General features: G+C 45.9%; 1 protein-coding gene across 2 annotated transcripts; it reads right to left on the bottom strand.

Annotated features, from left to right (window-relative positions):
• Positions 1-4030: 4030 nt before the first annotated feature.
• On the bottom strand, positions 4031-17270 carry SIK1 (salt inducible kinase 1). 2 transcript variants are annotated; one of them, XR_007766941.1, is made up of 14 exons: positions 17056-17270; positions 16077-16193; positions 13465-13528; positions 13096-13257; positions 12690-12814; positions 12452-12575; positions 11227-11450; positions 10837-10986; positions 10066-10188; positions 9586-9811; positions 8610-8885; positions 7852-8083; positions 6443-7056; positions 4031-5541 (listed from the first exon to the last, which is right to left on the bottom strand). XR_007766941.1 is itself a non-coding variant. In XM_050901505.1 (13 exons), the coding sequence occupies exons 1-13, from the start codon at positions 17206-17208 to the stop codon at positions 6636-6638; spliced, it is 2397 nt and encodes a 798-aa protein (XP_050757462.1). In that variant the 5' UTR covers positions 17209-17270; the 3' UTR covers positions 6365-6635. The 2 variants fall into 2 exon arrangements, 1 of the variants encoding a protein (XP_050757462.1); XM_050901505.1 differs by lacking the exon at positions 4031-5541 and having other exon boundaries at positions 6365-7056.
• Positions 17271-27404: the final 10134 nt, after the last annotated feature.

The raw sequence follows: 27404 nt of genomic DNA, 5'->3' as shown, positions 1-27404 counted from the left end.
TGAGGGAACTCAGACTTGAAACTGCTGACCTATTCAATACAATACCACAGCAGCTGTTGAAATGGCGAGGCACCACAGGAATGGAAGGTGGCAAATGTTACATTCATTTTTAAAAAGGGCTTTTAGAGGCCATCCAGAGACCTGTGGGCTGGAAAGCTGGGCAAGGCGAATTGACAGAAAGTATAACGAAGAGCAGAATAGCTAGATATGTGATAGATAAGGAAGGAGCAAAGTCTGTAGAGTGAGAGCTCAGGCGTCGCAAATCCATTTGTGCAAGACCTGGGCAACTCGGCGTATTCGTAAAAGATCCAACTGCAACCAAGTGGAGAATGATCTCAGAAAACTGGATGACAGGTTGATGAAATGACATATGAAACTCGCCGGCAGCAAATACAAAGTAAGGAGCGTGAGGAACACCAACCCTAGCCATACAAAGACCATCAGGGGCTCCAAATTAACATCAGTTGGGAAGGAAACCTCAGAGTCACCGAGTTTGCTGAAAACTCCATCTCACTGCTCATTAGTTGTCAACTATGGTTGACAGGTAAAAAAGAGCTTTAGGAATGACTACAGAATGAAGAGAGAATGAAAAAGTGACCACTTCCAGGATACCCCTGCCTCAAACACAGGGTGAAGCTCTGCATACACCGAGGAGGATGGAGGAGAATCGGTGAAGACAGAGAAGAGATGGCACGGAAACGTGCAATGGTTTCCATAGGCGGGCAGGCTAACTACAGCAGCGCTCTTCTGCTCAGTCACCTCAACAGAGAAGGAATGTGAGAGAGGTCCCGACAACTCATGAGCAGCGTGGAGGTGTCAATAAGAAAGCATTACTCATCGTGTCTGCTATCACAGGAGAAAGGCAGCAGAATGCAATCCATTGGGCTGGAGGTCTAATACAAAGAAAAGGAAGTACTTCTTTCACACGATGCAAAATTGAATTATGGCACTCTTTGTCACAGGATGCTGTGAAGGCCAGAATTATAAAAGAATTCCAAAAGGGGTTAGCCAAATTCTTGGAGGCTCGACCCATCTGCAGCTGTTAAACACAATGACCCAGATGCCAGTCAAAAATTCCCTTAACCGCAGTCTGCTCTCTACTGAGCTGGTAATACCACAGAGGGATTGTGCTATGCTTGCCCTGTCCTTACACCCTTTCCCTAAGAGTCTGCTTCTGAAATGAGCTACCCGATTAGCTGGACCTTTGGTCTGAGCCACTGTCACTGCCTAAGACATTACATATGATAAAGATGTATGTTAAGAAACTGGAATTTATTGCAGGTGATGATCAAGTTTGTTCACCTCATATGAATGCCTTGCCTTTGGCAGGCGCTAATATCTGATGCCTTGGGAGAAAGGCATTTCTCTCCTAAAAATCTATCTATCATGCCCCTGGCAGTCTGTACCAAAGACCAGCTCTTTCCTGATCTCCCACAGATGCTCTGCTAAATCCATAAACCATGACAGTGGATTACCTTTATCATTGATTTAACTGTCACCACTAAAAGTACTTAGCAGTCATGAAATAAGCCAGCAACCGTATTTGAAGCAATGTCCTCCCAAGGCACATATTTCCTTTTATCAGTTCTTAAATTAATTCTCCTTCATTGCATGAAGCGTGCCTTATTCTCACTTTGCAGGATGAGTAAAACGGAAGTACTGATCACTTTCTATCATCTCATGCACCATAATTTTGTACGCTCAACTGCTCTCCCTTCTGCCGCTTCTCCTTTCCAGCTGACACAGGCCAAGATTACACGACGATGCCTTTCACCATGAGGAAGTCCTTTCCTCGCTGAGGTGCGACTGCTGCTCTGGACACAGCAAAGGAGAAGGTCGTGGGTCTGGGGAGGAGTTATGCATCGCCTGCCAGAGGGCAGGAGGATAGGGACAGGTGAGAATCCCTCGCTGCCGTGGCTGGGCCACACTGGCACCAGAGTGCTCAGCTTGGTGTCTGCGCTCAGCTTGCTCCGTGCAAAAACAGCCTGTGTTTTTCATTGCTACCAGCCTAGCATCTCCTGCCAGCTCTAAGTATTTTTTCCTTTTTAAAAAAACACAAGGTTTGATCATTCACTTTTGGGGCTATGCTAAACTTGCCAGCATCTCTTCCATCCGAAAGGGGGGAAAAAACACCAATCCCGGACTGGGAAAGAAAGGAAAAGGAACTAGGTACCAAGTTGTAATGGGAGAAACGAAGCCAAGAAAACCGGCATCTCGAGAGATATTAAAGACAAAAACAAACGTGGTAAACAGGAGCAGAGACAGATTTCAGAGGAAAGGCAGGAAGAGAGTGACTAAAGCACCAAGAGTGAAACAGTGTACACATAGAAACTGAGTCCAGAGTCACAGGGTTTCTTTGTTCTTGTTTTTCCTACCATTTCACAGAAATCATGATGCTGTCAAGATCCCACTATACCCAAGGGTCAGTGATGTCAATGAAAGTTGGTGGAGCTGCACTGATTTATATCCATTAAGAAGCAACTTTCTGAGATTTCCCAGAATTACTGGAGTTTAAAATAATGCCCTGAGAACCCAGTTGAAAACAGCAGTTGGGATTATTCTTAAACCAGGTCATACTAAAAGCTAGATTAAAAATAATTAAGAATACCTCCATTATTTTTTAATAGTTGCAGAATTCCTAACTTTGGATGGTCACACTGAAAACATAACCCTAGAAAAACATGTGCATGACACTTCTACCAGTTCGAGAGTCATGGCAAATGCATACGCAGCTCTACAAATTCCAGCTCAGAAAAAAACTCCTTTAGAAAGCAAAATAAGTAAATATTATCTCCGTTGCCCCCAAGCTTTTGTTTAACTTTTTGGATTTACCTTCCCACCACTCTCCCCTTCCTTCAAAACGTGATAGGTGGATTTGAAAATAAAAACTTCAGAATGAGGAACTAAATTTTTTTCAGAAAACCCACCATTGATGGTTGGGAAGAAAAAATGCTCTTTTTTGCTGAGTGTTTGCCAGGTTAAACTAGAGGTTGCAAATATTTAGGGGTCCCTTTGCAGGTGAAACCCCTCCTCACCCTCATTCTAACTGCACATGCAGAATACAAAGCCGCCTATTGCTCACATCCTGTGTGCATGCTGTGCAGACGACGGCCCAGGGCCGTGCGTGTCTCCCAAAGGTGCAAAGGTAACACAGAGCGAGTGAAGTAAAACTGGGAAGAGACCGAGGATCTGGTTCCACAGTCTTAAGCAGCACGGTCAGGTTGGTCTCTCCTTCTCCACTCTCCCCCTGGCACGGCCCCACAGGCCCCTTCCCCTTCCAGCCTCCTGCCACCCACCCCCTTCCCCTCCTTTTGGCCCGTCCCTCCCCAGCCCACACTGGGTCAGTAACATCTCCAGCAGCCCCAGTGCCAGCGTGGCAGTTCTCAGGCAGCCGCGTTGGGTGCTCTCACAGCTGCTCTCACCAGAGCCGAGGCGCATCCCCACCGGCAGCGAGGGCGGCGCTGGCAGCACGTGGTCGCAGCAGGAACCTCAGCGCGTTTAAAGCTAGGCCAAGGCATCTCCGCGGCGCAGGGCAGCCAGCGCTGCGCACACATTCCCAGGCCAGCTAAGCCTGCACCTTTCCAGTATTTTTTTAATTCTCAAACTGTGTTTTAAAGGAGAAAAGCCATCACCCCTGGCACCTCTCCCTCCCTCCCTCCCTCTCTTCCCCCTGCTTTGCTCTTTTTCCATCACTGCCTTAATCTGGCTGGGGCCTCTTTCAGATGAAGGTGACACGGACGGAGTGCTCATCTGGTAACAACTAAACCACGCTTGACCATTTTCGCTCCGCAGACCTCTCTTACTGTCAGATTTTATAACCCGATTACCACAGACTCGGGTTAGATTCAGACAGATTGCCTACCAGCGAAAGGCTCAATATCCCATTATCAGATTTGTGAGCCCACCATTCCTCTTCACTTCGTATGTAATGGAAAGTGCCAGCAATGTCCTATGGACTTAGGCTTTAAAATGAGTCTCAACTATGCAAGTCATATGTATATACCAGGAGAAAATACTCCACAGAATCATCTGCAGGACAACAATTTTAAAACATTTTTTATTTAAATATTAAATAAAACACATCAACTAATCATTTTGGTGTACACCTCTCATTTTAACATAAGAAATAAAATGATTGTGCAGTCATGATAAAAAATAAACTATACATCTCAATTAAACCAATCACGTAGTGTCTTTAAATACCCTATTGCATTGCAGTCTGCAGAACAGCACTGTCAAGATATCTACAAAAAAACCCAGACTTTTAAGATGACCTCTTTCTGCTCCAGCAATAATTCCAAAGAGGTTCTACAGCAATTGGAAAAGAAAAAAAAATACTATGAAAGTAAAGTGCTTGTCATTGCTCAGGACAGGAAACAAAAGAATCTGTGGCCTTTTGATCCATGGCATTAAACAAAACAAATATTGAAGAGGAAATTCTGCGTTTTAAGTATGTGTGCTACCCCTTACAAAACTGAAGGCAAAGTTGCTGCTTTGTGATGAGCTGGCTTCTTCTTGCCCTCCTCTCCAGTCATCTCCACGCAATCTGCTTTTTGGGTTGGTTTTTTTTCCTGTTTTTTTTTTTTTTTAAACCACTACAAATGAGCATGAGACTTTGGTGTTTTCTCTGCTGCAAGGCACCACTCATTAACAGAAATTCAACTCAAGCAATTTTCTCTCACTTTGAAGCTTCCAGACCACGTAGCAGCAGTGGCAAGCCGGAGATGCACCAATACAGACACACAGATACAACACACAGATAAAGAGGTCATTTATGGAGAGCCACAGACAGAGCCACATGACATCTTCAACCCTTCCTACTCCCACCAATTAACCTGGTCGATCTTTGGCTTTTTTCTTTTTTTAAAAAAACAAAACAAACAAAAAAACAGGTATCTGTATTATTTGCAAATGCGTAATACTGCAGGTTGCATGAAGCCAAGGTAACTTGAAGGCACCCTGTGTCACACTAGGGAGATGGGTCCTTTAAGCATTTAGGCAGAATGCAGCTATTTTCTGACATTCGGATGGCAGCTTCCAGCCAAGCTGGCTCACTGTTTGCTCACCTGCTTCCAAAGTTTGCGTGCCCTACCCGACTCATTTCTGTAGGAGCACAGTCTGTTCTCCCCGTTATACCTAAGCACAACTTCTGTTGATACCAACAGAAGTCATACTCTGCCTTGGAAAGGGACTGGGGTTTACACCAGAAACACAATATAAGCGTATTACAAAATATAAAAAATAACTAGTGTTATATAGTTTTCTGCTTCCTATTTATATACATATACAGCATTAAAAACCATACGAAAAAACACCTATCTAATCCAAAATCTCATTTTGCTAATATGCCAAAACCAAACCAACCAAAAACAAACACCCAAAGATTGTGCTGTTTTACTCACTTTTAATACAGTTTTGTTCAGAAATAGCTGTACTCCATTAGAGTAGAATTCCGTTCTAGCCTATTCCTTTTGTCTTTGTCAGTATATAATTATAACCTCAATATTGCACATTTCCCCAAGAGTCAGTTCTGTTTGGACCCTGATAATGAAATGCATAAAAACATAATTAGCAGCGGAAATAACAATGTGCAGCACTAAGAAATACCCCTCAGGCAACTTCGCAGGCAACCTCCAGGAGGGCTTTTTAAAAAGAAAACCCTTCCCATCACCCCACCGGTACTAATGCTTCCCTCCTCAGTGCCTCCGCAAGAATATGAAAGAACTTAGCGTTTATAAAAAGATTCCTAAAGATTACTCAGACCGACAAAATATATGCATGTGTGCACGTGTGTATATGTATCTACACACACACACCGCCCCCAAACACACATCCCTGCAAAAGACCAGACATTATGCAATTTGGATCCTGGTATCAAGGGATACATTTTCAATAGATTACTTGCTTCTGTACTAATTAGAAGGGCTTTTTAAGCTTTTCCAGCTGATGTATCAAGCACGAAGTTCACAGTTTTCATTTGAAGTATATGTATCTGGGAGGTATGGAATGGGGATGTTGGTTCCTTTAAATAAAATGAGTGTTAACAGGAGGGGGAAAAAACCAACAAATGGCAATGCTTCCATTTTTGTCTTCTATGAATGCATAATGCTGCATGCCACTGGTTTTCTGTTTATTTTCTTTAAAAGAGGTAATCATCTTCACAAACCCATAAATGAATATTGTGAAAAAGGGAGGCTCTGGTCCCTTCTTTGAAAAGCCTCTCCCTGCTGTGTCACCACTACTGACAGCTGCTAATCTTGCATAACAGCAGAGCTGTATTGGTCTGACTTGAGTACAGTACCGAAGAGTTCCTCCCCAACCACATCCCTCCCTGTCCCCACAAATGCCCCACCCATCTTCCCCATCATTATTTTTCCTTTAAAAAATTCAGTTTCTATTCGTATTTGTTCAGTGCAAGAATAGTAGAAGCAAAAAGACATACATATTGCTTGTTTCAGTTCTATAAAGTTGCTAGCTTTCTGAGCCAGACAGCCTCTTCACATACTTCAAAATTTATTGCTTCCGAGAGTCACTCGTCCACACGACACCAGCCAGCCGTGGACCCACACACGCCATGGAACAGCGGTGAAAGTTCTTCACAACGAGAGCAGCGTGAGCTGTAGCAGCCGGGGCTCTCATTTGACCAGGACGAACTTCCCTAGCTGGTTGGAAGTCAGGTCCTCCATCTCACAATCCCCGTGCTGCAGAGTGACAGCATCATAGCTTGGAGACGGCGCAGAGAAACTCTGCTGCTGAGAGAAGGTGGTGCCAACTGGAGAAACGTTGCTGCTGATGTACAGGTGCGTGTCTAAAAGGTGAGCTGCTGAGGACACTGGTGACACACTGACACCAAAGAAATGAGGTTGGAGCAGTTGGCTGTTGCCAGCAAAGGCCAGCTCAAATGAGTTCTCTCTTTGTAGCTCTGACAACAGAAGAGAATTGGATGCTTTGCAGGTACGTACACTATCAGAGGAGGGGACGCCATTTGTTGCAGATGTCTGAGAAGTCTGGGGACAAGCTGTCTGGAGTAGCTGGTGATGCTGGAGCTGGAGCATTCTGAACAAAATCCAAGGGTGGAAGAGGTTAATTTGCACTGCGAGGATGGTTTAATGTTTTGCTTCCTCCCTTCTTGCCGCTAACCCTGACCATAACTTTCCCCTTTGTTTCCTTCTCTCTATCAAACCTCTCCTTACCCAGCCAGTACAATTAAAGCAAGCTGACCATGCCAGGTCAACGTGTTTTCACTTGGCTTTTCCTCATGCTGGAGAGGGCGACCAGCACCAGAAAGTTATCTAGTCACCATTTGGCCTGCTAATAATAGATGTTCTAGAGACAACGTGTGCAGATAAAACTCAATTTTCCATCTTGCTTCTATGGGAATGAAGAGGTGCCACCACACATGACATTTGAGGCCACTGGAACTGTGCCTCCTTTGTGGGCTGTAACTTTTCCAAATTACAAGGTCTCACTTCCTTGCCATGGGAAAATTACAGGAGTAGGCAGAGGAGGAAAGAAATCATTCCCAAAACTAACAAAGAAAAACACAGCTTGCAATGGGGAGAAGTAATGTTTTCCCCCACAGTACCAAATTGCTTCTCAATTCAGCAACTTCCAAATATTTGGACGTCGAGATTTTTAAGTGGAACTGCACGTCCTGTGTTACGTATGCCAGTGCAGGAAGCCACGAAGGAAGCCAAGCAGTTTATCTGCTGCCACACAGCAAAGATGGAGGATAGGAATCCCCAGTGACCAAACTCCCCAACCTCTTTTGCTGTGTTTACTCTTCCTCGCTTGCCCCTAACCAAAGTAAACCCAATGAAAACAGCAAAACTCCCCCGGCCAGCTTCTCACCTCTGCTGCTGTAGCACCTCCTCCAGGAGGCTTCTTCCCTCTCTGCTGCTCCCACTGCTGCTGTACATGCAGGTGTTCGGCTGCGTGTGTTGGAAAGGGCTCATCGCACTCCTTGCTGCCCGAGATGAGGAGGACTGACACACCTGCCGAGCAAAGCCTTTGATTTTATTCAAGCCGAGAAACCCCTTGGCTCGAGCGTTCTTCCGCAGCTGCTGCCTAAAAGCCTTCAAGCCTGTGGGACACGAGGAAAAGAAATGCACTTTAATCCTCCTTAGCATTTGCCTAGGAGCCTACTTTACAGATCAGCCTTTCTGGGCAGCTGCCTTCATTTGCGTGAGAACTGCGCTAGAAGTGACCGTGACTCTTCAGTTCACGTTCACCCCTCTGCCTGATGGTCAGAGCAAAATTTATGTAATGGAACAGGGTTTGGGACAGCTGCACCCTTGTGTAGACTGGTAGAAATCATGATGCTGTGCACTCTGTATTTTAGGAGGAAGGCGGAGCCTGCCATCCCACTCACGGCAGCAGAAATATCTTCACAGGCATGCCGAATCAGTATCTGAGAACCTCTCATCTAGGCACCTTCCTCAGGGCATCCGACTCTCCCTCCGGGACCGTGAATACAAGAGGCACAATCACCAGGTGGCTGGCCTCAGTGTAACGCCAACACGGGCAAGCAAGTATCTCTGCACGCTACCCTTTTCTAGTGGAAGTTGGAAGGGTGCAATCCCCCAGCAAAAAAGCAAGGAAGACATTACCTTGAGTTAATGAGGTATCAGATGCTCGCCTTCCTTCTTGGAAGCTGACAGGCAGGAGAGAAGCACCTCCCATGCAGCCCTGGGCTTGTAACACCGGAGCATCAGAGTGGGAAGCTAGGAAGGGCGACGTCATCCTAGCTGTGGCTGGGCTCCCCGTCATTACTTGACCTGCCAAACAGCTGCTCAGGGCCACTGAGCTGTCATTTGAAGATGAAGTAAGGCAGCTGTCTGAACTAGTTCCCTCTGTGGGGCTTGCAGAAGAGGAAATGACTATACCTATGGAGGGGAAGGAAGGAGAGAAAGAGCATTCCCAAGATGAGTACAGGAAGGAACAAACATGACATCAGAGCCTTCTGCCCACCTGCACTGGCACTAATAAGCACCTGTAAGCTGGAGAGGTGTCCAGCAACTCGTGTTGTCGCAGGGCTTGACTCCAGCAAGGGCTCATCACCAAATAACCTAAGTTTGGGCTCCCGTCCAGCTGGCACAGCTCTGCCGGCAACTCCAGCACCACCAGGCTATGCTGGATCAGACCTACAGCATTTCTTTAGCACAACAGCTCCGACACGGGATTAGTGTTTTGTGAGCAGTTTTGCCTGTTTGTTTAGTTCACGGGGTCTGGATGCGTACCAAATACAGTTAGCAATGACCTTTTTTTTAAATTCAGGAACCCCCACCTCCCCCAGTACAACAGCAGAAGCAAGCAGAGAAGGGCTACGTCCTGCTTGTGAGAATGCTCCCCTCTAAAGTGATCTAGATGAAATACAACAGTGCAACGTCTCTTCCGTAAGGGCCATGCTTATTTATGGGAAGACAGAACTGTGGAGGACAGAGTACAGACCTCTTTTCTGGGCCTTCCTATCCCAGTCAAGGTAAAACCAGCACATACTCCCCAGGCATTTGTCCGCTATGGCACTTCTTCTCTCTCCTTTTCCTCTAACTACGGACACCCTTCATCTCTCCCAGACTTACTTACATGGAGGGGCATGCTGATAGAAATGAGTGGTCACTTCGGCCAGTGTGTGCCTCCTGCTGGTGTTGCTAGGGATGCGGATGGGGTGGTCATATGCCTTAATTTCGTCTTCCAGCTCCTTCTCTTGCCTTACTTCTTCACTAATGGTGGTCTCCAGCAGGCTGTTGGGGGAGATGGAGCGGTTCCGGAAGAGCCCGTTGAAGTTGGGATCCACAGGAAAGAACACAGGCTGCAAAACATGTCAGATCACAGACTGAAGGGTGTTTTGCTTATTTCTGCACTACCTTTTAACACTCTTCACAGCCTTGTGGCAAGTCTTCAGTAGGCGTACTGTTTGAGAGGCTACTGTGACACCATGCCCAAATGTCAAACAAAAGATTGGAGGGAGAGAACAACAGAGTCACAACCCCTGTTGTTTTGGATTGGCAGAACAATGGAAAAAAAAAAAGTAAAGTAACACACAATTTAGCTGAGAACACCAACCTGTAATGGATTGCTCATGTCACAGTCCATTTCTGCCTGCAAGGATGGCTGAATCAGGCTCTGAGGTTGCTGGTAAAGCAGAGATGATCGCAGGGTTTCACTAGTGAGACTGTCCTGAGGCATCTGGAGAGAGAGAGCGAGGCACAGAAGCCATCACATACACCACAGTTCCACATGACTTTTCAGATACTGGAGGCTCAAGAAATTTCAGAGCCACCTTCCGTGCAAGCTTTCTCCATGTACTTTCTATGAAAATTAACAAAGCTAGTCTTTCAATGCCAACACAAACACAAAACTCCTTCTCCTAAGTTCAGCAATTTAACTGGAAGTACAATTTTAAAAGGCACCCAGAGCACAGTTTAAAGGGGGTGGGTGTGAGGAAAAGAAAAAGAACGTCAGAAAAGCACACAGACTGACTCATAGAGTACTTCTGAGGATCCTACAGGATACGTAACAAAGAAGTGTAACCTATCCATGCCTAAGAGGGCAAATTTCCTTGAGAAGTCTAATCTTCTGGCTCATTATTGACCTGCACTGGAGGCAGACTATTCTTTGGACCACGACCTGCAGTCACTTCTTAGGAAACAGGCCATTAGTATTCAATCAGCCTCCTGCTGAAGAACAGTAGGCTGTGTCCTATCAGAGGGCACCCGTATCAGAATTAGTTTTCAGAAGCCTGAGAGTTACCATCTTGTATTTTCCTGTAGCAAGGGGCAGAAAAAAAAGAGAGCCAACTGACACAGCTTCCCAGTAAGTAGTGACCTTCCTTACCTCAACACTGCTGATCTCGGAGCTCCTCGGCCTTTGCTGACGGCCAGTTGCTGGACGACTTGATAGCTGGCTGCTTCGATACTCCTTGAGGCGCTCCAAGAGCAGGTAATAAATTGCAGCAAAATGGTTGTAGCTGCTGTTTTGCAGAGACTAGAAGACATTGAAAGGACCCTTGAGTTACAGGTAACTCAGGATATAAGCAGCCAAAACTGATCACTAAGGCCTCATAATAGCGTACTCAAAAAATAAGTAAAAATCCAGAAGGGCAGTGAAGATTTTACCACACTGTGACATTGGATCAAGGCTAGCCACTGAATGATGTATATATGACTGCACCATTGGCATTCTGGTAGTCACTGGAGATGTATCTAAGGGGCAAGCACTTCTCACCTCAACAGTTCTCTGCCTGTCAATGCCAAGTGTTTGCATGATCCCAAGGACCTGCTCATTGTAGTCACCCAGGTTGGAGTTGTAGTTTTGCATGGAGAAGGACAAAGACTGCTGCTGTTGAAGAGACGGGTCAGCTTGCATCCACTTGTGCTGCTTTATTTGGGAAATGGTTATTCGCTTGGTTGGGTCCACAACCAACATCCGTCGGATTAGTGTTTCACAGTCTGGATGACAAAGACAAACTCATGAGCAAGGGGTAAAAATAACAGCCCAGCCCCAGGTCACTGCTAAGAAACCTTCCCAGAACGGTGTATGATGTCTATGAAAACGGGAATTAAAGGTTTCTGAGCAGCTCATGCCTGATCTGACTACCAGATATTCAAAACAGCACAAGAGATGTCCATATACATTTCACAAAAGCAACACTTCACTACAGGAAATGAAGCTGTACTGGATACCAGCAGGTTTCAGGTGGCCTTGCACCTTGTAGGAGAGCTAGTTTTGAGTGGATGCAGGTTTAATGATGTTACATCCACTTAAAATTGGTCAGAATTTAGTACAGAACCCCATCACATACAACTTCCTGGTCCATATATACTGCTTATTTGTTTATAACCAGGGAATCAAAGCCGTTCAGGCTATAACTGATAAAGGTCAGACTTCAAAAGATACTCTCGACCTGAAGACAGAGGCACATTCATTTGTTTTCAAATCCAAATCAGAGAGAGGTGATAATACTCTTCAGTTCCTTTTTCTCACCAGACTGTTGGAGTGCTCAAGAAACAGAGCTAAGCCCCACTATTTCTGCTCTCCTTGACAGAATAGCCACACTGAAATATACCCCTTCTGCATAGTTAAAATATCTTAGCAGAACTACACCCATCTTAGCATTGCAGGCTAGTCTCATTAAAATGCTGTTTTCTCTCTTTTATGAGTGATTATTTCTCCAGCTAGGGTGTCAAGTATTTTTGTAATCCATAGAGATACCCTAAGAAAGGAAACGACAGCCTTTTAGATGCACCATAAAGCAGATCCCAGAAAAGAAAACATGTGCAACCAGACCCTCAACTATAAGTGCTGCCCTACAGAAATTACTGGATACATAAAGACAAAGTGATTGCCAGCTGCAAAACCAGTCCCATCTGTCATTGCCCCAGGATGGAACAGGACAACTATTCCTTTATTTGTAGCCCCTTTTCTAACATTAAGGATCTGAAAAAAGCACCTTCGGACATGAAGTAGGGGATGCGGAACCGCCCCTCCAGCACTCTTTGTCTCAGAGTTGGTAAATTGGGTCCATCGAAAGGCAGAGAACCACAGACAAGGACATACAGCACCACACCAAGGCTCTGTCAATAGAAAACAGCACAGCGTGTGACTGACTCCAGTAGAAGCAATGATTTTGAAAGCCCACAGACCCTCACAAAGTGTGACATGTGATTTCTAAGGAATATCAAGCTCACCCATATATCAAGGTGAGGTCCTTCATATTCTTTGCCTTCAAAAACTTCTGGAGCTGCATAGGGTGGGCTTCCACACCAAGTGGAGAGGGGCTCTCCCAACTTGTAGAAGTTTCCAAAGCCAAAGTCTGAAATGAAGGTAAAAGTCTGGGGTAAGACATCACTCAACCACATACTAATATTTCAGAAATAGCAGAAAATGGAGAGAAGGGAGCAGATGTATTGTTTTGTTCTCTGCCTATTCATTTAAGCTATTCTCTTTTGTCCAGAGGATATGTTCAGAGAAATATCAGTAACTTTTTGTTTTATTTTCAGTTACCATAAATACATTTATAGGATCATCCTAGAGAGACTGAATTTGACTACATGCCTAATGTTGTTTATAGAGTAACCGCGTATTTCTTATTACCTGCTAACTTGATATTCATGTTAGCATCTAGCAGAAGGTTCTCTGTTTTGAGATCCCTGTGCACTATGTGGTGGCTGTGACAATATTCCACCGCTGAAAGAATCTGCCAGAACTTCTTCCGTGCTTCACTTTCACTTAAGTGCCCATTGGAGGTCAGATGATCTGCAGGACAAAATAAGAGAGGCACAGGATTTAGAAACATCTGGAGGAAATTTTTTATAATCCTGCAGGTGCTGCACTCGCTGTTTGACAGCTGACAACACCAACCCTGGATTTTTAATCAGAATATATGTATTACTCAGGAATGACAACAATAAAGCCATGGTTTCTAAATCTAAAGAACTGTTAGCTCCGGCAGTGAGGACTTACCAAACATTTCTCCATTCTTTGCAAACTCAGTAACAATGTAAAGCATATCTTTTGTCTCCATAACCTGTGAAGACATGAGAAGACATGCTTAAAAAAAATGCAGACCTCTGTAGTTTCATTCATTTCTCTAAGTGTATTCTTAAACATATCAGTTCAATTATTTATTTGCCGCAGCAGCTGGCAGTAAAGGCATCTAATTTTGCCCCACAGTGTTCTTTCCAAGCAAACCAGTCATGAAAAAGATAACAAATCAATGCTTACGTGCCTACAATATACAATGGCTTCCCATGCCATTGTTCTTCTCACCATTACCATGCCACCTAATCTCCATAAGATAACTGATGAGCATTTCAATAATTTCATACTCTTCCCTGAATTCCTTTTTTGTTAAAATATGCATATATAGTTTTACAAGTCATTTGATATATTTTGAACATGCAAAGCCACTTAAAGTTTACATAAAGTCGTTTTTGTTTCAAGGCTAGCAGGTACTCAGATCAGGAGAGATAGTTGCAACTTGGACAAATCAAGACGTAGTATCAAATACCCTGCTCCCATTTGGTGTTGGCCGGGGACACAGCAAGCCTCCCATGCAAGTGACAATAGGTTGCTGTTTGTGTAACGGCAGTGCTTGATGCACGTCAACAACTGTCAATATATCGCCCAGCGTTCACCTATCAATGTAGTATCAACTTCCTTTGATACTTGTTAATTTTTTCCTATGGAGGAAAAAAAAAAAACCAACAACTAAAAACCAAACAATGAATGAGAAATGCCGAGCATTTCCAAATTCATCTTCAGTTACTATGGCACATTTTTCAAATGCTGCATTTCAGATTTTAAAATACAACATTTCCCTGGAATTGGACTCTCAAGGAGCAGGTATTTTGTTTTGGAAGCAGAAGGCTCACAACAAGTTAACAATCAAAAAGGCGTCAATACTACTTCAAAGGCCGCCAATTTCCAGGCTCCTAACATGTAACCTTTTTCGAAGACTCTTGTCCTCCCCTCACTGTAAGTACACACAGACATGAAATGAAAATAAACAAATAGGGAGCAAAGGAAGAGAGGTTCCCAGTTTAAAAAACTGAAGGAAAGTGTTCTGGGAAAGTTGCCAGCTGGATGAAATTAAGACGCTGTGCTGAAACTAAAACAATGATGAAATAATACAAGAACACACGCCCTACATTGGTATGTCATCTAATTCCATCCCTGCTTCTCAGTCTCCACCAAACAGGTAAAGCATCAGTTACAACAACAAAGAAAAGAAAACTTCACTGAAAAGAAATTATGGTCCACTACCAACGTCATTTGCTCCATCAAGTGAAGTGGTTCAACTAGATGGAATTTAACCTGCTTTTCTAAAAGCTTCAAAATAGTATTTTCACCCACATCATTCCACTGAAATGAAATCAACCGAACTGCTAGAATGTTTCTGTATATCCTATACTGCCCTATGGGCAACAATGACGTCAGATGTTAACACAGAATAATTTTTGTTATGATGGTTAATACTATAAATATCAAGCACTTCATGTGTGTCAAGGTCTTTAAAAATAATGCCTCGCCTAAGCACCTGCCTTACTGGCTCTTCAGCCTTACACATTAATTAAACTTTTTTTTTTTTTAAAGCTAACAAACCCAACGGTAAGATTGCAGCTGATAATAGTGTTCACTACTGCACATGGACTTTCAGACCTGCTGCTTCATCCATCTATTCCTCTCTCCCCCCGCCCTTCTAGACAGGTCCAGACAGACTGTGATACCTCATCTTCTTAAATCCACATGGCACTATTTAAGATGATTAAGAGGAACTTACACCAAATGCTAATTAGAGCGAATATTTAGAATTTGCAAAGCAGTCCTTGCTCACTAGACAAACGTGATCCTGTTTTCTGCACAACACATTAATTTGTTCTGACTGTTAAAATACCCATCAGTGCAAAAACTGAACAAATCTAAACCAAAATTCATGTTGTGAAACTCTACAAGGGGAAAGATATTTAAAATTCACTTTCAAAACTACACAAACTGGAACAGAATAACCAAACAGGTAATTTTTTGACATATTCTAAGATGCCAACATTTACTGGCTTTTTATTTTCTACTTAGATTAGAATTCTAATTCTTAGATTAGATTTCTACTTAGATTTTCTACTTAGATTGATTTGGTTTAATTGCTGTTGATTTTAAATCCCTTCCACTTATGGCAAACTCAACTTTTGCGCTTTCTTCTCTGCTATCCTACATGAATTAAGTCTTCCTCTTATCAAAAGCATGTAAGAAGTTCCAGTCCTCTAAACTGGAAAAGCAGAGGAGTTAGCAAAGGCAAGTTAATGATAGAAGTTCAGATAATCAGTTCCTCAATCTGAAACAAACTTCAGCCTGGTTTTAATCGTAATTTTTCCAGTGCATTTTGTCAAAAAGCTGTCTAATGTACCAGAATCTTGTTCAAAGAATGATGAACGACTTTTAAAAAACCCAGTTTAAGTGTTTTTCAAAAAGTATTTCAATATGCATTCTCTCTGCAAACATTTGATGTAAAATCATGTGCAAGAGAAGAGCACAAGCATATCTCATCTGCGTGCTGCACTTCAAAGCTGACCTCTTACCTGATATAGCTTGATAATGTGGGGATGATTCAAAAGCTTCATTATCTGAACTTCTCTATAAATCTTCTCCAGATTGCTTGGGTCTAACCTTGTTTTGTCTATTATTTTTATTGCAACCTGCAGATTTAAAAAATAATAAAACAACCCCGATATTACAAAATAGGTACTCTTACTGTTAAGATCTCTTAAAAAAAGATGACACCCCCCCCGCACACACACGCAACTCACAAAATCCAAGTAAAGTAGCTTTTAAAGTACTGACTTGACAAAGCTGATTCTGTTTTTCTGAACTGCACAGAATTCACGACACAGAACGTTTCCATTTTTCTTTTCTACGTCAAAGGATTACACATAAGGTAGTGAACAGAACTGCAGAAATTAGCACTGGACAGGATTCGGTAAATCTTTTAATCCATCCCATGCCAGTGAAAAACAGATTCCTGTAGCAGACTATTTTCTACTGTAGTGACTGATATGATTTTGACATACACTAGAAATATAAATACGGTTGCATGCCCACTAATAAATTATTTCTGCAAATAACACTGCAAGTTCTTTGTTCTTCAAGCATACACATTGAATGAAAAAATTAAATCCACCTAAAGTCTTCAAAAGATCCTTAATTTGTTGGACTTTTTAGCAAACTAAGACAGAGTAACTCAATGAAGCCACTGTAACACTCAGAAATGTTTTTTTTTTTAATATATTCTTGCTCGCTTTAAATTTTACATGAGCTCTATTGAACACACTGGGAAAACGTGAAGCTCCTAGGAACGGCCACATCAACTACTGGTGTACAGTCAACAAGGCAGGCTCAGCCCGCCAGCCGCTGGACTTTGCAAAGCCCGCTGCCGCTCTCTTCATCTCCAGCGCCAGCTTATTTCCCGATGCCTGCCGAGGCAGCCCACCGCTGCCGGCCCGGCAAGTACCAGGCTCTTCGCCCCCCGTCCCCCCCGCCAGCCCCAGCCTCCGCACCCACCTGCGTTTTGGTCACTCTGTGCCTGGCCAGTTTGACCACCGCGAAGTTGCCTTTTCCCAAGGTCCTCTCGATATCGTAGAAGCCGACTCGCAGGGGCCGCTGCTGGGCTTGTCCGGCAGCGGGCACGGAGGTATACTCTGACATGATCACCATGATTTAGGCGGGTGGCGGGCAGCACACGCCGCGCCTAGGAGGGGAGCATCCGCGCTGCCCCGGGGACGCGGGCGCTCGCACCTGCACGGAGACGGCACAGCACACCCCGTCAGCCCCGCCCGCCGCCGGACCCCCTCTCACAACTCGGCGGGCCCTTCCCCGTCCCCAGGGCGGAGCCGCGGCCGCCCCGTCCGAGCCCGCGGCAGCGCCGGCCGCACTCACCCCCGGCCGCTCGGCGCCCGCTGCATGCTCGCCGGGCCCGCGCGCGCGCGCGCCGCCGCCCCGCGCGCCCCCCAACCGCCGCGCGCGGCCGTGGCCCGACCGTCGGAGCGGCCGTTGAGCCGTCGTACCTGGCGGGCGGGCGGCGGGCGCTCTCCGCGGCTGCTGGCGCCGGGCTGTGCCGCCGCCGCCGCCGCGGTGGGGTGTGTGCGCGCGAGGGTGTGCGTGAGTGTGTGTGTGTGTGTCACTGTGTGTGTGTGCGCGTGTCTGCGTGCGCCGGGGGGCAGGCGGGAGCACGCGGGATGTCCCGGCTCCTCCCCGCCCCGCTCCGCCGGCCCCCCTCCACGCACACCCCGCCCTCCCTCCCGCCTCTTCCCCCCGCCCACCGCCGAAAGCCGAGACGGACCCATTGACGTCACTTTGACGCCAGAGAGACGCGCGCCCAGGCGCGAGGCTGAAGGAGAGCGAGACACCGGGCCGTTGCCAAGGAACGGGCGGCGCTGACGCGCGCGCTGATGGAGCCGTCGCCCGGGAGACGGAGGGGCGGTGACGTCAGGGCAGAGGGAGGGAGGGGGCCGCTGGGTCTCCTGCCCCCCCCGCCCGGAGGTGGGGGGGGCGCCCTCTCTGCTGTCACGTGACGCGTCCCTTCTCCCGCCGGCGTCGCCCCCTGCCGGCGCGCCCGGCGCCCGCGTGAACCGCCGGCGCGCGGGCCGCCGGCAGCCGTTAACCGCCTCGTGGCCGCTCCGCCGCGGCAAGGAGGGGGCGGCCTCGCCGCGCCGCGCGGGTCTCCCCTCAGCGCCCCGAGCGCCCGAGGCCACCGGCAGCAAGAAGTCCGCCACGGGCAGGGTTTGCGGGCAGCCGCGGTACCCTGCCGAGGGCTCGGCGGAGATGTGGAGACTGCGAACGCCGCGCTAACCCCGCGTGAGGCGGGCCACTTCCCCGGCGCAAGCGTCCGACCAGCCCCGGTTACCCACCCCCACCCCCGGCCCTGCGGGGTGGGGTGCCAGGCTCCCGCTAGCCCCATCCCAGCTACCGAGACAGCCCTCGCCCTGTGTCGGAGCCCGCCGGGGTGTGGGGCCACCGACAGGGACTGTCCCGCTGGCAGTAGGGAAAGTGTGGCTGCAGCCCAGCGGGGGACATTTTTTTTCCTAGTCCCAAAGCACAAGGAGGGCTGTGGCCGCCCACCCTTCGCACCAATGCCTGCGGCGAGATACTGACCCGCCTTCCCCCCGCGCAGGACCGGCTTCCGTTCCCGTTGTTTCCAGGGCGTGATGGAGGGGAGCTGCTGGGGGCTGCTGCCGACCATCCCCTCTGGCACCCAAGACTGGGGCCAGCCCGGCCTGGGGACAGCAACCCTCTGGGTCCACCAGCTGGGCACGGACAGGAAAGGAAGTAATAATGAAGAGCCTATATGTATACATGCAGTCCTGTGATACTTTGGCAGCTTACTCATGTGTTCTAAATACACCTGCGGTGCTATTATCTCTGGTCAGTCTGGAAGTGAGGCTTGGGAAGTTACCCTTATGCATACCGAGGCTGAAGGAGGCTGTTTGGGATTGAACCTCGGCATCCTGGCAGGGCCCAAGAGGTTCCTCTCAAGGTCAGATGTGAAGCGGCAGATGCACTGCGTTCAAACATGTAGGTCTTCAGCCTTCACACAGCAAGTGACCAAAATGTTTGTACGTTTCGTCTCAAATTCCAGTTTATCGTCGAAAGTAAGTCTTGAATGATGCCTGCCACATCTGTTATTCAACTTCATCTTCTCTATTAGAGTCAGCCTAGGCTTTTTTCAGACAAGTAATTCTCCAGTCGGTGGTTGGGCTCCTGACTGGAAAAGACTGTCCGTCTTATTCTGAACCCCTTGCCTGACCGTCATGGCCAATGGCACACTGGGCAGTGACCCTCCTCTTCCTTCCAGAGGCACCATGCAAATTGGATTTGCCAGACTGCTTGAAATAAGGCAATGCCTTGCGTGGAAGAGGTATAGCTCTGCTTCACGCTGAAGATTTCAAAGCAATCGGTACGATTGTTTTCACCTCTAGTTGGTGGTCTCCTTAGGGTCCGTGAATGACTTCTAAAGGGCTCAAGAGGGACCCACTATGGGAGGAAAGCAAGCTTTTTGTCAGTTTTTGTAAATTTACTCTAAAGACGGGATGAGAAAAATGTGGTGCTCTATATAAATCAAATTACATGATACATGAGCTGTGTGTCATCAACACACTTGAGAGAGATCCATCGGGACATTCTAGTGAAGCAAGCAGGACTTCCCCTGCTTCTCTTATCTAATGAACTATATTGCTTGTGTTACCTGCCGTAACGTGGGTGCTAGCCCTTTGGGAGGCCAGTTACGCTGCAGGCTCTTTCTCCTAGAAACATGGAGAAGTAACACCTGAAATTAATCCCCAAACTTTTTTTATCTTGACCATTGCACAAAACCCATGCTGTCCCTATGCTTGTTTACTGTGAGCAGGCAGGCTGGCAGCCTGCAGGGCCTGAATGGCGCTGGGAGAGGGCAGCGGCTTGCAGAGCTGGTGGTCAGGAGCTGAAGGATGGAAGCTGCTTACATGGAGGCAGTGGTGTGACCCAGGTCATGGGACTGCTATGCCATTCGCTGTAAGGGGGGTAATAGCGTGCAGCCGGCCCGGGCTATTGTAACATTCAATTAGTGCTTACACAGTGCCTTGAATAACTCACATGAAAAGCTGACATTATTATTATTGTTATTATTAAGCTAACAGTATATTCTCTGTGGAGCTCATGAAGAGGAGGTGACGCACAAACAGCACATACAGTAGCAACTGCATGTGAACAGTGCCCCAGGAGTTATAAAGAAAAAAATTACCTTAATAATGGTTCCTCTGCTGTGGTGGGATTTTCCTCCCTTTAATTATAGTTGCTGTTTTCATTTGAAATTGATTAAGTGTTTTAGGATGGCAGACAGAACTGGTCTTTTTAGAAAGAACACTCAAGATGGCCAGCCCCAGCTAGGAGCATAACATTTTTATTTCTTTTTAAAGGACTCAGAATTTCTTTCTTCCCAAATGGGAAGAAGAGGACTGGATTTGGTGCTCTCCCTAACATCTCACGATTTTTCCATCCTAAGGAGAGGCGGACACCTGTGCCATGGGACTGCCTGGAGAGTGTAAGACCTCACCAGAGGGCTAGACTGAGGAGAATCCACCATCCTGATTTTAATTACCTGCATTAGATGGAAGAGGCAAGAAGAACTGGCAAGTGTTGCTACCTGTGGAAGGTACTTACACAGACCTGCAGTCTCTAGTCCATAGGGTGGGGTACGTATAGCTTCTGCAGTGGAGGAGGGAGCACATGATTTTTCAGAGTTATAACACTATTGTATGATTTATTGAGAGGTAAATTAAAGACCTCCTGCATCTATTACTCTCAGCAACCTTTTGGTATTTCTCTTCCATTTTCATACATATGGGTCACAACAGCTTCCAGCAGTGCTGCTCAGAAGTAGCCATTGCACAATTTCGGTAGTGTCATAATGACATCGTTTTTCTACCACTTTCACTATGAATTGATACTGTCAAGGCACTACGAACCTCTTATGCAATCACATTTTATTATCATAGAGGTGCTTCTGCTGGGAAGGTGGATGCTTTTGCAATTTCTGCTTTAACACTTTTGCTGCCCTCTGGTGTTTTGGATATCCTGAACGAGGAATCACCTTGGAGAAACATCCATGGTCAGGAGAGGTATAACTACGGAGCCAGCTTGTACATAAGGAGGGTAGAAAAGCGAGGAAAGTGGAGAGGCACTTTCCAAAGCATCTCCACGAGGATGTTCCTTTGATTTCTCTAGGAAGAGGGAAAAACTGGGAGGACACAACTGCTAAGTTTTTCCATTGCAGCAGTCCTGTGCTCCCTCCCTAAGTGTAGCATGGTCTACGGATGGGAATATGCATGAAGACCGCTGCCTTCCAGAACTCATCTTGCAGATATTTCCAGCAATTCAATCTTTAGTCATTTCACTCAGCATTTTCTATCGGTTTCAAAACAAACTAACAACAATAGCAACTTTCTTCACTTGGCGAAAAGAAAACAAAACTGAGAAACAGAAGCATTCCTTTCTACCCGTTTCACCCGCCACAGCTGAAGTCAGCCTGGTTTGCTATGGTAGGTTTGCTGGGGCACTACTTGCAGTATAGCTGTAGTTTCTTTTTTTTCCCCAGAAAACACCAGTGTGATTATTTTGAAAATCAGATTTGTTGGGCTATTTTCAGCGTCCCATCATTTACACAATTTAATTGAGTAAAACCTTGCTGAAGTCAATGGAGTTGTTCCTGGTCACACCAAGTTGGACTCTGGCCTAGAAAACAGTAAAATGGAAAGTGTCATGTTCCAAAAAGTATAGTGACATTTAAAGTAAAGAAGATGAGATAATCAACTAAAATACTTGTAGGCTTATTTTAAAGACAAAAGCATTATCTTGAAAAAAATGGTGCATGACTATTTCTAATATGACTTCAAAGTGTCTTTGAATTCAAAAAAATCCAGGCTGCCACTGCAATTTTGGCAAAAATACTTTAAAGCTAGCATATCCTTACTGAGGCACCACAATGGTATCCAGAAATATGTTTCATACCACTGGAATGTCTTTGGTCATAATATTGCATCAGAGTTACATAATTATGATCACAACAATGATCTTTTGTCATTAATGTTTATGACATTTCATAATTAATGAGGCGATGACATTTCACTGACATAATACATTGAGCTTGTCTTGCAGAATAAAGCTACGTAGAGCTTCTCTTCAGCATTCATCCTTATCTAGGGCTATAAAATAGTTTTTTAAAGGGTCACCATTAGGTATGTTAGGGTTCTTTACTTTCCTAAATATAACGTGCTACAAAATCTACCGTTAATACCAAGGCTCTGACTCTTTTTGTTTGTACTAAGGGAAGTACAAACACAGAACAAACAAGGTGGTCTATGCCCTTGAGAGCGTCTTTCTTTTATTGTAATCATTTCCCTTCCGTGTTTGTCACTCTGATAGTGCTCCACTGTGCTGGGGCATGTGAACCTGACTGACAACTGGCAACAAACATGCAAAAAGATTATGTAAAAAGAGAAGTGGGCCAGGTTATTTCCATTGCCCAGGGTAAACAAAATGCAGAAGCTAAACAACCAACATTGAGTAATGGCTTTTGAATTAGGGTTTTTTTCAATTGTTTAAGCTTAATGACCAAAGGTGGTGGTATTAGTAAAAGCAAATACACACCTGTAATCTAACCATGCCCCTTTAAATTTAGCTGAAAGTCATTGTAGACTACGTGGGCTGATTTTCAGAGAGAGTGAGCATCCGCAGTTTCTTCTGATTTTAATGGAAGCTGCAATTGCTCAACATCTCTTAAAACATCCATCTGCAAGGTATCCTGCGAGGTAAAGCACGTATTCTACCAAAAGGCTTTGACTAAAGAGAACTCCAAGAGCCTCTGGGACTGAGTACATCTATATTAAGCTACTGTTACTATTAGCACCAGGATTAGCCAGGTAGGCACCTTCCTGGGGCAGAACCACATGGAGTTCAGATGCCTATAGACCAATACTCGGAAACAGCAATTTCCCACCAAGAGCATATGATCTTCATAGACAAAATGGACAACAGATAAAGAAAAGATGTAATTTCCCCCACTTACTATACCTACTTTACTACTGGGAGGGCAAAAAGACTACAAGATGAAGTGTCTTGCCCATGGTGGTGATGTGGCAAGTCTGTGGCAGAGCTGTGAAATACATTTCTGTGTCCTGAGCCCAGGCAAAGTGCTTTAACTGCAAGGCCATCCTTCACACTGCAATTAAGTGATGAATGTTAATCTTACAGCTGGTATAAATAAAGCTACGTACATACTGGGTTTAGTACAGTTTATACAATAGGCAGCTCTCGTGAATTTTCACATCAGGCTGGACTTTCTGTAAGATTAATACTTATAATTTAATGTTAGCCCCCCACTTCCAGCTGGAGTGTGGACAGAGAGGCAGGTCAGAGTCAGCTAGCTTTCTGTTACTCCCAAGGCTTTGCGACTCTTTGCCAGCTGTTTCTGTTGAGAGTGTGTATTACTTCTCAGTGCTCCCTGAAACATCTTACATGCTGTAGTAGCTCATGTATTGTTTTGTTGTTTGGGGTTTTTTAGGCCACACCTGACAGGGAAGTTTAGCAGTGTAAGATCAGTCAGAAGCTGCCAGCTCCAAAGAAAAAAATAAATGGTAAGTAGACTTCAGATACAAGAGCAGAGGTGGGAGGGAGACATGTCCACAATCCGTTTGACAGGGGACTTTGTTCCTGTGAAATTATCCTTCCCCTTTCCGGCCCAGCATCCTCCCTGCTGACTGCTGAACGCACAGCTGTAATTTGAAGCTTTCAGTCCTCCCAGGGCCCCAGACAGAGCTGGAGGCTGAGGAGGAGGCAAAGGGTCCGAGGCTGAAGAGGCTACGGACAGGGTGAAATGGAAACAACAGGCAGGAGGCAGCAGCAGGGAAGTAGTGCTGGAAACCCCTTACAATGGTGAGCGAAGGAAACCCACTGATACTGCTACAAGAAGGCCGGTTGTGTGAAAAAGCTGTGCTGGGGCAGGGATGAGCTGCAGAGGCTGCACTGCATGGGTCCTGAGCTGTCATATAGGAGTCAGGACACTTGGTCACCCTGTCGTCCATGTCCAGTGACTTCACAGCCCCAGGACACCACCAGCCCGAGGCAGGGCTCTCAGTGGGAGCTCCACATTTCAGCTTTGAATAAGAGCCAAAACTCTTGAGGCCAAAGTCATTTGTGCCCCTTTTCCTTTGCCTTGCCCAGGATCTTTTCTCTTTGGGATCCCTACAAATAGGTGAGGGCAATTCTGCCAGCCTGATGGAACTGGTGGGAAACCAGCCCCCATTCAACAAGTTTGGGAACCCTCCCGTGGGCAGGCCAGAAGACTGAAGGCTGTTGCTCTTGGCTTTGTGGCTGCTGGGGCAGCCACGAGGTGTTCCCACTTGGGCAAGACCTGCCAGTTAATTCTGCAGCCAGTGCAGATGCCCTCACCGGGGGCTGGATGTCTGCCCCGGTGCTGGGCCGGAGGGACAATCTGTGAGGGCAGGAAGGTAATTCAGCCTCGTTCCTTTTGGCCTGACCTTCACCAGTGTCCTATTGCTTTTTACAGGAGTGCCATAGGATGCGGAGGTGCCCCAGCGGTGCAGCTGTGGGCAACATGGACACGTGCCCAAGAGGAAGTAGCCTGAGACAATGGAATTCATTGCACACGTATGTTCTTTGTTGATTGCTGTGCTGGAAACAGTGACCCAAATGTGGCAGTTTTGATGTCCCCTCGCTCCAGCCTCTGCTCCCCTCCCCTCACTTGTGAGTGATTCATGCAGAAAGCTACACATCCTTCCCCAGGGACAAAATGAATAAGGCCCCCTATCACCTTTCCTCTATATCAATGCGTTAGCGTCTGAGATCCACCGTGCTCTCGATGCAGTTTGAAATGGAAAGGCTATTGCTTTCCTGGTGTCCCAAGTAATTGCTTCATGTGCTTGTGCCTGCCTGCACCTCTGCCAGGCAAGGGGGTATGCACTGGCTCCTTTGAAGAGGGTATTAACGGCATTTGTCTACTGCATACTGAAAAATCAGGAGCTTCTCCCCTCCCCCTTCCCCTTCTCTACTTTGCTCGCTCTGAAAGAAAACAGAAACAAAATAAGTCGCGTTTGCAGCACCGTGCCGGTGGTACAGTTATTCCACGGGGAAAACCTGATATATCCACCTATTGTCTGAGCCACTACTAAGAGACCTTAGTGAATGAGCAAGTTACGAAAACAAGTATCCTTCCTTAGAGATTAATGTGATATTTGCGTCTGATATTTCCTGCCATACAGCACAGATTGTTTGTGCCGATGGACAAGTGAGAAATACGGCTTTCCAGAGGGGGGAAGGACTGTTGCAACACACCTTTATTGTCCTCCTCTGGAACAGCACATTAAATTCGTTTTCCATCCATCCCTGTAAGTACATTTCCTATAATTGCTACTATGTCAGATGCACTGTAGTCCGTCCCCTCCTACGTCAGCTGCATTGTTGTAACCCCCCGCTCCGATGTCAGGAAAACTGTAATCCTCCTCTTACGTTACATAGGAGCTGCTTCTCTGACATTTTCAATTGCATTCACCCAAAGTCAGACAGAACAGGGACAGAGAACAAAACACCAGTTTCTGGACCATGAATGTAATGAGTTCTCTGGTGTTTTGAGTGTGCACGTGGGTGTTTGAAAGTAAGGTCAGACGCATTTTACACACTTGGGAGCTGGCTTTCTCCAGTCACAGACCAGACACAGATTACTATTGATGCCGAACATGAGAAGCTCAGCAGAATTTTTGCATGGCGTTGAATCATGCATCATACATTCTTACATACTGGTTCTGCACGTAGGCTGTGATGAAGGGGAAGGCAATCAATAACATTTCAGAGAACAAAGGGTTAGCAAAAATCTTGCTTCGTAAGCCCCAACTGATGAAATGACTCCAATGAAGAAGGAGTGGGGGAGGTGGGTTGGCTCGCAGTTTGTGAGTGGGACACCAAGACAATCTATTTTCAAATATGTACGCGCATGTTACGCTTCAGTCCTGGGGCTGAGCAAGAGCCTATGCACAATAACACACAAGGCAAATTTCTTACGTGCAATTCTTGGCACAAGCCAACCCTGAGTTTCCAGGGAAGCAGAGTACAGGGCATATGGCATCTAAATATATGCAGTCATGGATGACAAGAAACATGGAAGAACTTTTTGGATGGAGTTGTTTGTTAACATCCTGAAAATACCTTTCACAAGGCAGATACTGACAAGACAACTCAAACCCAGATGGTTCTCCAGTGATTGTTTCAAAAGAGCTTTAACTTTGGGGTGGAGTAAGCAGTTTGTGCTACTGGAGAAGACTGATTGTGGCTCCTCAAGTAAGAAACCAGATGTTCATACTTCAGCTAGAACTACTCCTCTCGTTATACAGCTGATATAACCAGAGAGCACACAGCTTTGTCCTCGTATTCAGCAAGACATGTTATCTTCAGAAAGTCTTCATGTTGTGTGTTCTAGATCAGGTTTTGGGTTGGCTCAAACTGTTTCCGTTCTGTCGATAGCCATCACCTCTCAGAAGATCAGTGACATCATAGCTTTTCTTTCCCTGCTCAATTTATGCTTTTCTGTTTGGCACATGGTTCCCCAGTCTTGTAGTACATACCAGGAGAAAACCCTTACAATTAGATCTGCAACTACTAATCTTGGTGGTTAAGATAGACTGGTGTCTTGGTTTAAAGAGATGCCTTTTTAGAAGGTACTATGATTATGTGAGTATAGCAAGATCATATTCTATAGGTATTTATTTTAAAGAATAACACTGCTAGATGCATAAAACTTAGAGGGTCAGATTAGGAAGAGACCTAGTTACACAGCAATTCTCACTGCAAGTAAGGGTGAGAAAGTCAGGAACTGAACTCATCTGAAACTTCTGGTCACCTAGATGCCTGCATAGGAGCTGAGCTCTGTGACATCAATTCTTCCAGCCAGTGTGATCCTACTTTGGTAATTCACTCATGTCAGCAGGGCTTTTTGAGCTGAAAGCCTCTAAATTCTGTCATACGTAATGAAAGGAGGAAGAGCATGAAGAAGGAGAACAAAATGGGTGTTGATTTGCACTGGGTTCCAGTGCAAAACCCCTTCTGGCGGGTCTGTGTGTGGACATGCATGTGCACTACCTGTAGCTGCAGATGGCACATCCTGTCAGGGGTAATGATCTGGGATTGAGAAAACTGGCGGTAATAGAGTGTATCATCTGGAAGGCCTCTGGAGGCATCTTCTTGCTTCACTGCGTGTCAATAAAAGCCAAACCTTTCCATAGAGACATTTGTTAATGACAATAAGAGATACTAGATGAGAAAGCCAATATATTTTCATGTTCATCCCTTTGACAGCATGAAACTATTCT

Source organism: Gymnogyps californianus, chromosome 1, assembly GCF_018139145.2.
Source record: "Gymnogyps californianus isolate 813 chromosome 1, ASM1813914v2, whole genome shotgun sequence".
NCBI lineage: Eukaryota > Metazoa > Chordata > Aves > Accipitriformes > Cathartidae > Gymnogyps > Gymnogyps californianus.
Note: the sequence above shows the minus strand (reverse complement) of the source record. Positions and strands in the feature narration are given on the sequence as shown.

Excerpts from the sequence above, each read along its gene's own strand:
- SIK1 (XM_050901505.1), bottom strand. The coding sequence starts at position 17,208 with ATGGTGATCATGTCAGAGTATACCTCCGTGCCCGCTGCCGGACAAGCC. Across the intron at positions 10,987-11,226 it reads ACAGGCAGAGAACTGTTGAG|TCTCTGCAAAACAGCAGCTA; the intron begins GTGAGAAGTGCT and ends AATGTCTTCTAG. Across the intron at positions 8,886-9,585 it reads CTATCAGCATGCCCCTCCAT|GTATAGTCATTTCCTCTTCT; the intron begins GTAAGTAAGTCT and ends TCCCCTCCATAG.